This window comes from Gracilinanus agilis, chromosome 2 (assembly GCF_016433145.1).
Source record: "Gracilinanus agilis isolate LMUSP501 chromosome 2, AgileGrace, whole genome shotgun sequence".
Classification (NCBI taxonomy): domain Eukaryota; kingdom Metazoa; phylum Chordata; class Mammalia; order Didelphimorphia; family Didelphidae; genus Gracilinanus; species Gracilinanus agilis.
Genome location: NC_058131.1, coordinates 366,168,913 through 366,182,334, shown reverse-complemented (window position 1 = coordinate 366,182,334; position 13,422 = coordinate 366,168,913). Strand labels below are relative to the sequence as shown.

Genomic DNA, 13,422 nt, shown 5'->3' with positions numbered 1-13,422 from the left:
GAAGGAAGGAAGGAAGGAAGGAAGGAAGGAAGGAAGGAAGGAAGGAAGGAAGGAAGGAAGGAAGGAAGGAAGGAAGGAAGGAAGGAAGGAGAGAGACATAGATTGTATTTCCTAAAAAGCTGGTGATTTCAAGCATAAAAAACTGGATGAACTCTTGTCAAAAATACTGTCTAGGAGGATCAGTGCTTCCGATATGGTGACTCCTGAGGGCCTTCACAACTCCAGATTCTATAAATCCATGAATTCCAAGGGACTTTGGATAGAAATCAAAGAGCATTTGATGTATTTGACCACTTGTGGACTGATGATGAAGGGAACCAAGTAGAACAAGTCTCCAACTTACCTCACTAGAAAAATGGAGATAGTCTAAGCTAAAATGTGTTATTTCCCTATGCCTCATCTCCTTTCTCCAGAGAACCTTCTCCTTGACCCTTGTAGAAGTCACTACTCTCTAAGCTTCATTTTACTCATCTATAAAATGAATAGTTTCAGCTAGATGATCTCTAATATCCCTTCCAGATCTAACATTCAATGATTTGATAAGTATGTGCAGGTTTTCTCTTTGTTGCCAGGAGGCACACCCAAGCCCTAGAGGATCCAAAACTCTCTGGAGACATTGTGTGGAATTCAGGTTCAAGTACTATAGTCTCTACTGAACATTGTCACCTTGCCAAATCACCTTTGCTCTACCTTGTAGATAAATAGAAGAAGACTTCTTTATAATTAAAAACTATTCTTTTCAATAATGGAAAAATGAGGTACTAAATTTCCCCAAGACGTAGGAATACAATATTATCTCAAAGGAGAGTATGGGTGGCATTTCCACAAACAATGTTTAATTTCCTCGTTAAATTGAAGAGTGTTCTGTGTGGTGTTGGCAGGCTGAGAGGGGGTGGAAATCTTCTCTCACGGCTGAGTGGCAAGTTCTAAAGCACTCCAACTCCCTCGGTTTCGGTTTTATTTTAATGCAGCAAACCTGCTTTATGGTATCTTCAACCCCTTGAAATATGATTTACCACTCGTAAAAAGTTTCAAATAGATAATGAAGATACAGGAATGAGACTTGCAGGGAAGTATACTCAATTTTGTGCTCTTGCTCTACAGTACATTTCTGCTGCTGAAATGAATTATTTATTATAATTTATTTCAACAGTGGAAAATAAAACTGTTTTCCCTGTGATGTGTGTGGTAACATTCAGAATAGACACATTACAGGCAGTCCTCTCAATTAATTAATTCTGAAGTTCCATTCTAAGTTTATCTTCTCTCTGATAAGGAAAGACACTTCCAGGTAATTCCTCCTCAAATAAACCATGATTAACGTGAACATTTCAAAAACAAGGGCATTGTTAGTAATGGAAAAAATTGATGCCACAGCAAAATTCCACTATGTCTTTCCTTAAGTTTGACAATGGATGGAAGGGTTTTTAGTTTGTACCATCTCTCACTTGAGGAGAAGGCATGTTTTGGACTTTGGGGAAAGTGGGTAAGTATAGTCAGTTTGGAAGCACAGTCCCTCACACCCCCTCATTGCCCAGGGCTGAGGCCAGCTCCAAGCTGCAGGCTCAACCAGTGCCCTTGTCGTTTTGATTCTTTCCGACATTGTACAGAGGCCAAGTAGGCATCCCTCCAAGTGATTTTCCAAAGGGGAATGGGCCACACGCTAATTGACTGTACCATCTCATTTCCTAAAAACAAGCCAACGTCATCTTGCACTTAGTGAGTATGAGAATTTTCATCTCCAATGCTAAATGGTTGCTGTTCTTAGGAGACTATAAAGATGCTAAGGACTTGAGAATGTTTTTAATATGTACCCAGTGTTAAAGGATTGAACATAACATGCTTACCATGATTTGGTTAAGCTGGGTAGGTAAAAATAACTAAATATATGCTTATTCTTCTATTCCTGTCATCTTACATATCATTCCACTCATTTCACAGAGGTAGACAGCAGACGGAAGAAAACAATTGATTCCTTTTCCCTAATGATGACTATTATCTAATTTGGGCAGGATCACATTTCAATATCTACTGTGCATGTGGCCTCAGGAACAGCTCTTTGTAACAACAGCCACTGGCTTGCTTTAAAGAGTGCTAGCCATTTATATCTTGGTTTTCATTGAGTGGCAGCCTTTGGATTCTCCTATTCTCCAACAGTTATAGTCCACACTAGCCTCAGAGCACAGGGTGAATTTGCTGAGAATGCTGAGGGGAAGTTTACTCCCCTAAAAATCCAGACACTACAGTCCACAATCCCCACACTGATGAAAGCAAATAGTACCAGGGCATGAATCTGGGAGTCATCTTGGAGGTTTTCTCACCTTCCTCTTCAGAACTTCTTGGGATCTTCTCGGGGATCATCTTTAAAGTGCAGGAGCTGGAATGGTAAAGGCATAACAGCCACCTACTCACAATATGAAGTGCGCATTTTTCAAAGGATGTCTGATAGTACAAGGATGACAAGGATATTTTTTAATGTTTATAATAATAATTTAAATTGTGATACATTGTTGATCTTCCAGTAAGAGGAAGGAAAGTCCTTTTTTAAAATGTTCTGAATTCATCATGGCCATGTTTGTTCATCTAGAAGTTCTAAAAATATTTTCAACAAATATATAAAAACTTCTTTTGATGAAAAATAGCAGAGTCTGCTGGGAGCTCTCAGGGGGCAACAACTCTGGGTTCTCTTTCCAGACACCTCAGGGGCTCCCTAGCCAATCAGCAGATGGTAGGACCGAAGTGGTAGCCAGAAAAGGCAGGTGGTGAGAGAGAAGAATGAATAGTGACAGAAGACCAAAAAGAAACAAACTGACAGTGGAGGGTGCCGAGAGCCCAATTCTTCATTTATCCCTATGGGTATCATAAAGATCTATGGAGAAGTTTGTTGGTTGTTCGTTTGTTTTTTTATTTAAATCCCTCAAAATAGAGTACAGATTTCAGTGTTTCTGTCAGACATAACACCAACTATCTCTGTTCTAGACATATAACCTGTGCACCTTGTTCCTGGGCTGAAGTATAGAATATTGTAAGCTGATTACGAGACTCCTAAAGGAAACATCACGGTGCAGTGGAAGGTGCATTTAATTTGAAGTCAGATGGCCTGGGTTTGAATTCTGGCTTTACCACTTATTACCTGTGTGGCCTTGGGCAAGTCACCTAACTTCAATGGTCCTGTTTCCTGTTTCCTCACCTATAAAATGAGTTAGACTAAATGACTTATAAGGTATCTTTTAGCTCCAAATCTATTGTCCTGTGACCGTTGTGACCCAGAAACACTGCCACTATGAGGACAATACTTATTGATGTGCATATAATTTAGTGATAGTCATTGAGTAGAGTTCTCTGACTTTTGCAAGAAGTCAGCCAGTCTTCATTCCTTAGAATCAAACAGTCTGCAGATTTTGTACTTTTGCACTTTTACAGTCTGGGCTGCTGGTCATGGTCCTTACTGCTGCCCTGTTATGTCTGCATTGCTTTTCCTCTTCCTAATCTCTACAAATCTTTCTCCCCATGGACACTGCCCTGCCTAACTGAGTTATTTTCACTCCTATTCAGCCCTCATTCTGACCAGCCTTGGCCCTCTGGCCTTCACCTTTCATAGCAAGATGAACACTTTTTTACCTCGAAATTTCATTGTTGACATAAAAAGGATCTTTCTTCTAAGTTAGTGGGAACTGAGTGTGATATATGAGTGACACTTTGAATAAGTTTTCTTTATTTTTTCATGAATGATATGATCAGAATGGCTTCATAATTTGTTTGAAATGTTATAAATTCCTGGAACATCATAAGCACCCAGAGGAGACCATAAGTAGCCAAGCTTATGCCAAGGGAAGATACGTGAGGCTTAGACTATGCATTGATTTGGGTTTTCCATGCCCCTGTTGTCCTCAGTTGGATCAGGTAATTGAGAGGTTATTGTAATACCTGCCATTAGTCCTCAAATGGGACACTTGTGAAGAGCTGCTGTTACAGAGAGAAGATGGGAGAGTGTACTTAAGTTAAGACTTTCACCTCCATAAACAAGACAAGCAAGTAATGTGGCTTCTTCTTATTGGAATTCAATTTCCCCAAATACAGTATGCCTACATGTCTCCAACAGTAGCTGAAAGACTTTGGTTTCTATTTTTTCCCTTTATATAAATGATGGCTCGAGTCGTACCTGATGTACAGTTAGTTACCTCTTAGCCTCACTTATTTGCAGTGGCACGGTACTTAAGTGTGTTAAAAAAATTTTCTTAAGGCATGACCCTTTGCAGTAGGCTAAAATATCTATTCTAGGATACAAGATACTAGAATGAGCTTTTGACCTCACATAGTTGAAACAGCCATTCCTGCTATCCCCAGGATGGTAGTAAGACTCTGAGACAGGCCTACAGCCAGTATGTTCACTTCCTTCACGCTAAATTTTCCAAATGATTGGTCCCTACCTGGTAAATCATTCTCTTCCTTTCTCACCTGAAGAAATCTGGTCTGAAAAATGGCTGAGAATTGTTTATGAAAACATCCCCATACTAGACATTTCACTAAGATGTGGAAGTAACTTCCCAGTAAAAACCTCCCATCCAGCTGAATGTGGTTCTTTTCTCAAAGATTCTGGTTCTCCATCCTCAGCCCTTTCTGGGAAGAATGTTTGCTTTCTGGGTCTTGCTGTTTTTCCCACCCTAATACAGGTCAGCCTTGTAGTTATTAGAAAAAATCTTCTGGAAATGGAATGTTATAATAATATCAATTGAGCAGATTTGCTTCACTAATTTCAATTTTTCCACAAGAATAAAAGGAAAGTTCTTTTTAGCCAACTTTATTTTTAGAAAAGTATTTTATTCAAACATTCCCTTGCTTATTACAGACATAAATACATGCATTCAAAGAAATGAATCCACAAGAGTACTGTAGAAAGTAATTGGCACATCACTTCAGGATGCTTCGTCATTTATGGAAGGAGTTTTGGTGCCACTGACTTGAATCCTTTCCATGAAAATATTCATTCTGCCTCCAGAATGTGAAGCCCATAATATTTTAGATTGCCTCAGTGGATCTGTTGGTTTTGTTTATTTTAATTTGTAGCTCCATGACTTTGGATAGCTCATTGAAATATAGTCTCCAGTGAAAATATGTAGTCTCTTCTTTTTGCTGATTACTTTCTCAGTTCTGGGCTTTTGACCCAAAATGTCTCCAAAGTTTCTGGACAGATAGTTATTACCCAACTGGCATTGAAGATTTCCTACCTCACCAGCCTTATTGTATTATGATGAGTAATTCTCCATGAAGGATTTATGGTAAAACATAAGCAAGAATCTCATGGAATGAGAAGCCTGGAGGATTTTTGACCTCTACTAATGGAAGATGTACCTGGGCTGATGGTAATACAGATACTTTATTAAAGTAGAAAGCCATAAAATGTTAGAGCTCAAAGGTACCTTAGTGTGTCTTAGAAGCTTTGCACTTTTCCCAGAACTTTCACATGTGTAATCCCATTGGTATCACACAACATCTCAGGGATGTATTTATTCTTATCCATACTTTACAAATGCTAAACCTAGAACATGAAAGTTCAGTGATTGGCCTGAAGTTGCACATGGAAATCAGAAAATTCCAGACCCCAGCCACCAATATCCAAAGCTGTCCTGCTTCATAAGGGAAATGACAACTCAAACTTAGGACCTAGGAAAATATGGAGACCTAGTGGTTGGATATATTGCCATCACCTTTAAGAAATGGGGGATAAAGTTGGGTAAGTACCAAGTGTAGGAGGGTAAGGAGCAAGGTTTAAGTAGCGGCCCCAGGGATTGGGGTAGGTATGTGTATCACAACATCCCAATATGACCCAGAGAGGAAACAGGCTTCGCATCCAAAACAAGCAGAGGCTGACTATGCTGTTTGTATGTGGCTGATTCGTCAGTCACAAAGAAGGGCCATATACTAGGACAGGAAAGGCAAGGATAGAAATTTCTTCCTCTTAACAGTCCAGTGCCCAAATGGAGCCTGAGAAGCTTCCAACATGTGGTCTTGGGTCTTGCTTGTCTCTGCCATAAAGAAATCCATGTGAGCTCAGATAGAAACTTCCAGAAACTGCCTGAGGTCTCTCCACTCTAGTGCTTCTGCCTTTTCTGGTTTTTATAGAGAGGAAAACTTGCTATCCTCATCGCTTAGTTTTCTTGACTGAAAAGTAAATGCTGTTTGCTTATTCCTCTAATTCTTCTTTGGGTGATTAACATGGAAACCAATTTCTTTTTTGCCCTATCAGTGCCCATCACTCCTCTTCAGGCATTGTTGAGTCTTTCAACGTGCTTCTGAAACTCAGTAACTGCACTGCTCCCCACTCTCCATTGGGTGTGTGCAGGTTTACAAGGATTGATCTATTTACCCACAAGAGTTGTTCTGGCTGTCATCAGGGATGGGTGAGGGAGCTCTTAAGAAGCTATGATCCGGGTGGGGGACTCCAAGCCCGAATACCAACTCCATGTGTAGCTTTCTCTTTCAGATGATGTCTGCCCTCCTGAACACCATTATTTTTGAGGACTGTCGGAACCAGTGGTCAGTGTCAAGGCCTCTGCTGGGCCTTATACTCCTCAATGAGAAGGTGAGTGTTGTAGATAAGTGACAAGGGTCAGTGTACAGGCGAGCAAAAGAGCTGTCCTCAGCAGGAGGCAGCACTAGGGGACAGTTCTGGGCAAACTGGCATTTGGGGCAGATAGGGATGCAGAGGTAATAGGGTTTGTCCCCAAAGAATGCTGCAGAGTCAGAAGATGTGGAGATAGCTCCTGGCTCCCACAATCAGTTGTAGGGAAGCAATTCCACATCTCTTACGTACATTAGCGAGGACAATGGCACTCCTGTCTTCACTGGATGATTATAAGGGAAGGGCTTTACCTACCTTGAAACATTGTCAGGGAATAAGTCATTCTTATCTGGTTATGTGTCCTTTGGCTAAGGAGATATTACAGTTCCTAGCCCTACATTAAGCCCCACGAAGGTAGTCAGAGGATGGAAAGTATCAAGGAGTGAGCCATTTTTCCTCTCTACTCCCTTCAAAGGGTTTACATTGCCTTGCACAGACAGCTCGCTACAGGCTTCAGCAGTCTGAGGACATTGCAAATCCAGACACAGTGTCCTCTTTCTTCCTAAAAGAAATCTTACAGATAATAACAGTGTGTTCATACAGTGCTTCAAGGTTTAGAGAATACTTTCCCCATAGCAGCCCTGTGAGCTAGTAGTACATTATTATCATCATTTTACAGAGAAGGACACTGAGACTTAGAGCTTAAGTGACTTGCCTCTGTTGAACCATTCTCTTAGTTCTCCATCTGCCCTGAGTCCTGGGAAAGGCCAACAGGTTTTCCTCTAGTTCCCCTAGGCCTGGCTTTTCCCAGGGGCCCCTTTGCTGTACCTCTTCCCAGCCCCAGACTTTATCCTCCTTGATTTGGCAGAAGAAACACCTGTTGTGTGGCTGGTGGTTCTTTTATTCCATGCCAGCCTTTGTTGCTGGTTTAAACTAAAGCTCACAAGCAGCTCTTTTGGCTAGACTAAAGAACAAAGCCTAAGACTCCAACCAATGGGTCCATTTAGTGATGATGACCAATGCTTCCTGATGCTGGACTATCCTATCCTCCTGACCTGCCTTTGAATGAAACATTTGCCCCTTTCCCTCAATCCTTAGGGGAAACCTTCCTGTTTGAAGAATCTGTGGCAAATCCCTATGGAATCCTCTGATCTGTCTCTGCAAAGAAAGGGTCTGGTACCCTTGGGAATTGTGTACGTGTGTCTGTCTATCTGTCTGTGTGCATGTTTGTGGCTACTGAAGTGAGGCTGGCCACACTGTGCTTCCTGCTGATGATGGTTCTGTCTCTCTGGCGGTCACAGGGAGCAGTATATTACTGCTATGGAGAATGAATTGTCTATACAATAAGATAGTACTGGGGAAAAAAGACACTGAGATTAGAGGCAGCCGCATACATTAAAATTCAAACTGAAATCCCAGCCATGGAAGGAAACTAATAGAAGAAGAAAATATATCAAAAAGAGAAGAGCTGTCTCATCATTCACCTGTGCTGAAGTATCCAATTTTAGCCACATCCAATAGCACTGTCATTCATCTTCCCTCAGTGTTATTGTGATTTAAATCCAAGCTCTATAAAAGAGAGCAGTTCTTTTAAAATGATTGAGAGGGAATAAGGGCAAATTCAGTGTTTAGAAAAAGCTTATGACATCACAATATTATACTTTACTGATGGAGGCAATATTTCATGGTTTGGGATGAAAAACTAATAATTTTCTATTTGGTGTGAGTCACTGCATCATTATAAAAGAGAAAAATAAGTAGTTTTGTGCATTCCCAATCTTGTTCAGAAAGACACTGTAGTTTAAGTATAATGTCTCTGATATATCGTATTTAAGTATTAGTCTGACTACATATTAATTATGTGTATTTTTGATGTGAGCTGCTTTAGTGTATGATGGAAATTAAATATCATGCCATTTGGGCTCAAAAGAACAAACATACGCTTTGCAGAATATTGTCTTTATGTTAAAATTAGACTGTTTCCCATGATTAGGAGCTGTGTTTAGCATAAAGGTTTGTGTTTATGTAAAAGCTAACAGACCCCAGCTAAGAAGCAGAGGCTGTGTCGTTATTTGTCTGGAGGCCAAGAATGTCAGCTATTTCACTTAGTGTCGAAAAAAGATCTCTCAGAAATGAACAATAAATACTGACTTCTTCCTCTCTATCCTCAATACCTGATCTCTTCTCCTTTTCCCTCTACCACCACCACAAACTCCTTTATGGCAAGACCTATGCAATGATTGCAAAATGTGGTCCAGAGAGGTGGTGGCAAACTGAAATAGAGAAAACAGGGGCCACTAATCCATGCAGAAGGATCTCTGTGGGCCACATATTGACTTACTTTTTTTTAACATAATTTCTGTGTTGTTGTATTTTTATTTACCTTGTTAAATATTTGCCAGTTATATTCTGATCTGGTTCCAGCAACACCAGGAATGTAGTGGGGGTTGTGGGAGGGGAGCTCTTGGGAGAGTAATTCACTTGACCAAGCCACCTGATATCAAGGATGATGTGGCCTCTCCATGTGCCTGGGCCCAACAACCCTGCTTCCTGTAGCTCATCTAGCTATTACATAGGTTCTTGAGATGAAGTAGATCTCCTACATTGACTGGATCATCTCTTCTGACCTCCTCATTTTAAGTGAGAAAGTAGAGATCCAAAGGGGTTAAATTGTCTGCCTGTTGTAGTAAGCAACAAAGCTGGGACTTGAGCCCAAGTCTTCTGACTCTGAAGATGATTCTGCTTTCACTGTACAGCGCTCACCCTCTGTCCATACTAGGGTGTTTGAATCAGCACATTTCTAAGTTGATCACAAACTAAAACATCTGAGAAAACTTCTTTCTCAGCCTAGAAAAAATCCTGGCCACCCTCTACTAATGTGTGGTCAGATGAAGAAAAACAGAACCTGCAAATAGCAACAATAACAATAGTAATATAGAGTTTACAAAACATTTCATTCACCATACTGAGCTGGAGAGTCCTAGCTAGAAATGCTAGAAATGCTACAAAACTAAGCCTCACAGGTGAGTTGACTTACCTGAGGGCACAAAGATTAGGAAGGGGATTCAAACCCTTTGGTCTAGTCCCCTTCCCTCTCCACCATGGTATAAAGTGCTGAGACTCCCAAGGAGAAAGTGTGACACCATCATCCATAGCGACCCTTGAGAGGTTTTATGGCCGCTGGTAAGTTTAACCTGCACTTAAGGAATGTTTCTACTTCTTTCAAGTTTCTTCTAAGACTTGAAATACAGCTTGCCTGGGTTGAGGCTTCTCTGGACAGGTAGGCATGGAAGTGCTTTCTTATTGTGTGCCAGGCACATGATAAGCACTGGTGATGCAAATGCAAGGAAAAATTATGCCCTTGGTGATCACATGAGTAAGTTGGGGAGGGGAAAGGTGAAAGGGGAACCCTCCTCCAGTAATCCCTCCACCCCACCCCTGTCCTGAGCTTATAGAGGGGCCCAGAATTGATTTCTATCCTTGTCTTTCCTGTCCTATGGTTTATTTACTAAAACACTTGCCTCCTAATAGTACTTCAATGAATTGAGGGAGAGTCTGATAAGCAGCCAGCCCATTGGCAAACGTGAAGTCCTGAACCAGTGTTTCAGAAGCCTGATGGAGGGTGTGGAACAGAACCTGCTGATAAAGAACAGAGACAGGTAAGTATTCCCAGAAAACACAGTTGCTCTCAGTGTCTTTCCCCTACCAAGCAGCTGGTTAGGTAGGAACTCCATGGAGCTGTTTACCTACTGGCTTTGAGAAATCACATTTGCAACATCTTAGGGTTTACAAAGTACTTTTCTCACAGCAGCCCTGGGAGGTAGGTAGCACAAATATTACCATTCCCCTTTTGATAGGTGAGGAAACTGAGTCTCCAAGAAGTTAAGTGACTTACCTATGGCCATCGGCCAGCAGTGTCCCTGGACTCCCCGTTCCCCTCTAACTTTCAGCGTGGGATGCAGTTGCCTCTTTTACCACCCTGATGGCCCATTTTAGGATTATTCCTTACTACAAATTATAGTTCTGAATCACCCCCATAATCTTACACCAAAAAGGCCTGCATTGACCACAAATGTAAATAATGTACAAGGAAAAGGATACTTTAGAAAAAAAATTCAATCTTTACTCTTAAAAATCTGGATAGTTACAGCACTGGAATGGCTTAAGTCTAACAAGCTAGTAGCTCAATAATGCAGGGAATATCTAATATTTGAGAATTAATATTGTGATGCAAAACTAAGGTACGTGCCTGCTGCCCTGGCTGACATTTTCCCTTGCACACCCAATTCATGGGGAAAAGAGCCTCCATCCAACCGAACACATAATCACCTGAGGTTGGGTTTAAGGCCACTTGGGAGCCACTGATATGGCCCACAGAAAATGTGACCTACTAGTGGCCTGCAAGTTGTTCCCCCTGCACCAGTTCTTTACATGAGTAGCTGAAAAGGGAGAAGAGGATAATTGATCTAAAAGTGTCCATAAAAGAAAAAAAATGCCCTGGGCAGATGACCTCACTGAACAAAACTACACAATAGAAATAGGCTTCTCAAAAAAAAAATAATAATAATATAGTGTCAGATAATGTGTTATTGTAGACGATCAGGCTTCTTATACCCCTGCAGTTCAGACTCAGCTGTCTCCAGGAAAATAAGAGGGGTCCTACTTTAGGTCAATGGGACAGTAACATTTAGAGGCATGGATCTGTCCAAGGTTCTGAAGGACTCTGACTCGCCACAGAAGGGCAGACACTCATCATGTGGCATCTTTTTTTCTTACAGATTCACTCAAAATCTATCAGTCTTCAGAAGAGATATGGCTGAAGCCCTACGCTCTGATGGAAGTACAGAAGTGGGCGGTTTGGACATGATGAGCTGACCCAATTCCAATGACTCCCATGAAGAATAACATATTCAAATAGACTCTGGAAGGTTTGGGCCTCGTATTGCTGATGTTGGCCAACCCAGTGGAAAATTTTTTTTTAAACAATATCTGCATTTTTATAACTCTGGCCTAATTGTAAGAATTTATAAGCGTGAGAACAATGTAAAATCACAGTCTTTGCTTTAAAAAATGTTTTCAGCCTTTCTATTTGTTCTTGTACTGCTGTAAAATGGTGTAAAAACAATACGTAACCAAAGAACAAAATAAATCCAGGTTTGCTCCAAAATGTGTATTAGTTAATGATTATGAAATCAGAGAATTTGCAAATATTTTAGGAGAAAATTTAAGGATTTAGCCTTCATATGGACTACATTAACTAAAACAGAAAAGCAGAGATTGAGACAAATGCCATTTGAACTTGTTAAATTAATAAAGTTCATTATTTTTCTATGAATATAGAACATTAAATGTTAGAGACGCTGAGATAAGGGCACTTTGAACAAGGCTGGGAGCTCTCTGAGGTGACCCATGGGATTGCTCACAAAGCTCTCCTACACAATGGCATCTGATAAAGCAGAGAGACAGTAATACAATTAAATGACTTACAAACGATGTTTTCTTTTCACTAGCATAAATTTGAAGTGGTTCAGTCTAGAAGAATTAAGCCATACGATTGTTACATACAAGAACATTTCTTCAGAAAGAATGAGATAGCTAGCCCCTGAAGCACTGGGCAGTGCCAAGCATAAGCCCTTCTGCTCCAATATAGCTTTAAGTGATCGTGAAAGGGTTAGTCTAAAATAGAAAATGCAGCATATCCATCTGGGCAAGTTCATGGGCCTGCCATGAGCTTTGCTGGTACCAAAGACAGTGTGTACTGAGGGGTTAAAGTACAGTTTTAAAAGAATGGAAACTTGTAAGTGAAGAACAATTCGTTTCTATCGTATGACCACTCTGATTACTCTTCCAAGAGAAAGGAAATGAAGATCAATGATTTAGCCAAAATTCAGGACATTGAACAAGGATGCAATTTGCATTCATCTTGTACATGTGATATTAATTCAGAAGAGGCTGCTCCCACCTTATTTTGTATCTTAACGTTTTTATGTTCTTCCTGATCCAGCTTAGTAATATATTTATCACTTTAATAAAACAAACAAAAAACCTTGCATTGCCCCAAAACAAAAGGCAATTATGCAGGTTGATGTTAGAATTATTTCTTGCCAAATGGTATTTCTTTAAACCTTTCTGATTATTTCAGTATTTGCAACAGACAGCATAGAGCAGCAGCAGAATCATTTAAATAACTCTCCAAATCCACGTTTTGCTGATGTTAGCATAGGGGAACAGGGTGAAACATACAATAGATTCTATTTTATTGGTAATTAAGGAATGAGAAACAGGCATTGGTGAGATCCACATTGATGAAATGAGTTAAGAACTTTGTAAAGCATCAGTTGCTTCAGAGGGGCTACCTTTTTTACCACTCTTCTGCCTTAGAACCAACACACAATATTGATTCCAAGACTGAAGGTAAAGGGTTAAAAAAAATGTTCAGATGGAAATGATAAGGCACCCTTGGTTCTCTTCATCACCCTGAAAGGATTCACATGAGCCAGGCATCACCCTTCCACCCACCCCAGTAATCTCAGACTGGTCAATGAAGGGGAAGTTGGCTTGAGCTTGAAAACTGATAAGGTAAAAAACAAAAAACAAAAAACAAGGTAGCAAAATGGATAGGGCACCAGGACTGGAGACTGGAGGTCCTGGATTCAGATTCTACCTCAGACACATGCTAACTGTGTAACCCTAGGCAAGTCACTTAACCCCCATTGCCCAGCCCTTGCCACTCTATTTTAGAATTAATATTATCAGAACATAGGGGATTAAGAAAAAAAAAAAGGAAGGAAGGAAGGAAGGAAGGAAGGAAGGAAGGAAGGAAGGAAGGAAGGAAGGAAGGAAGGAAGGAAGGAAGGAAG

At 40.6% G+C, this 13,422-nt stretch overlaps 1 protein-coding gene across 1 annotated transcript in view; it reads left to right on the top strand.

Moving 5' to 3' along the window:
- The window catches only part of RANBP17 (RAN binding protein 17), a 344,793-nt gene extending 333,064 nt beyond the window's left edge, over positions 1 to 11,729 (top strand). Inside the window, exons 26-28 of the mRNA XM_044664454.1 lie at positions 6,485 to 6,583; positions 10,094 to 10,221; positions 11,341 to 11,729. Coding sequence (XP_044520389.1) covers positions 6,485 to 6,583; positions 10,094 to 10,221; positions 11,341 to 11,437 — 324 coding nt within the window. The 3' untranslated portion in view covers positions 11,438 to 11,729. The remainder of the gene's footprint in view (positions 1 to 6,484; positions 6,584 to 10,093; positions 10,222 to 11,340) is intronic.
- The last annotated feature ends 1,693 nt before the right edge of the window (positions 11,730 to 13,422 follow it).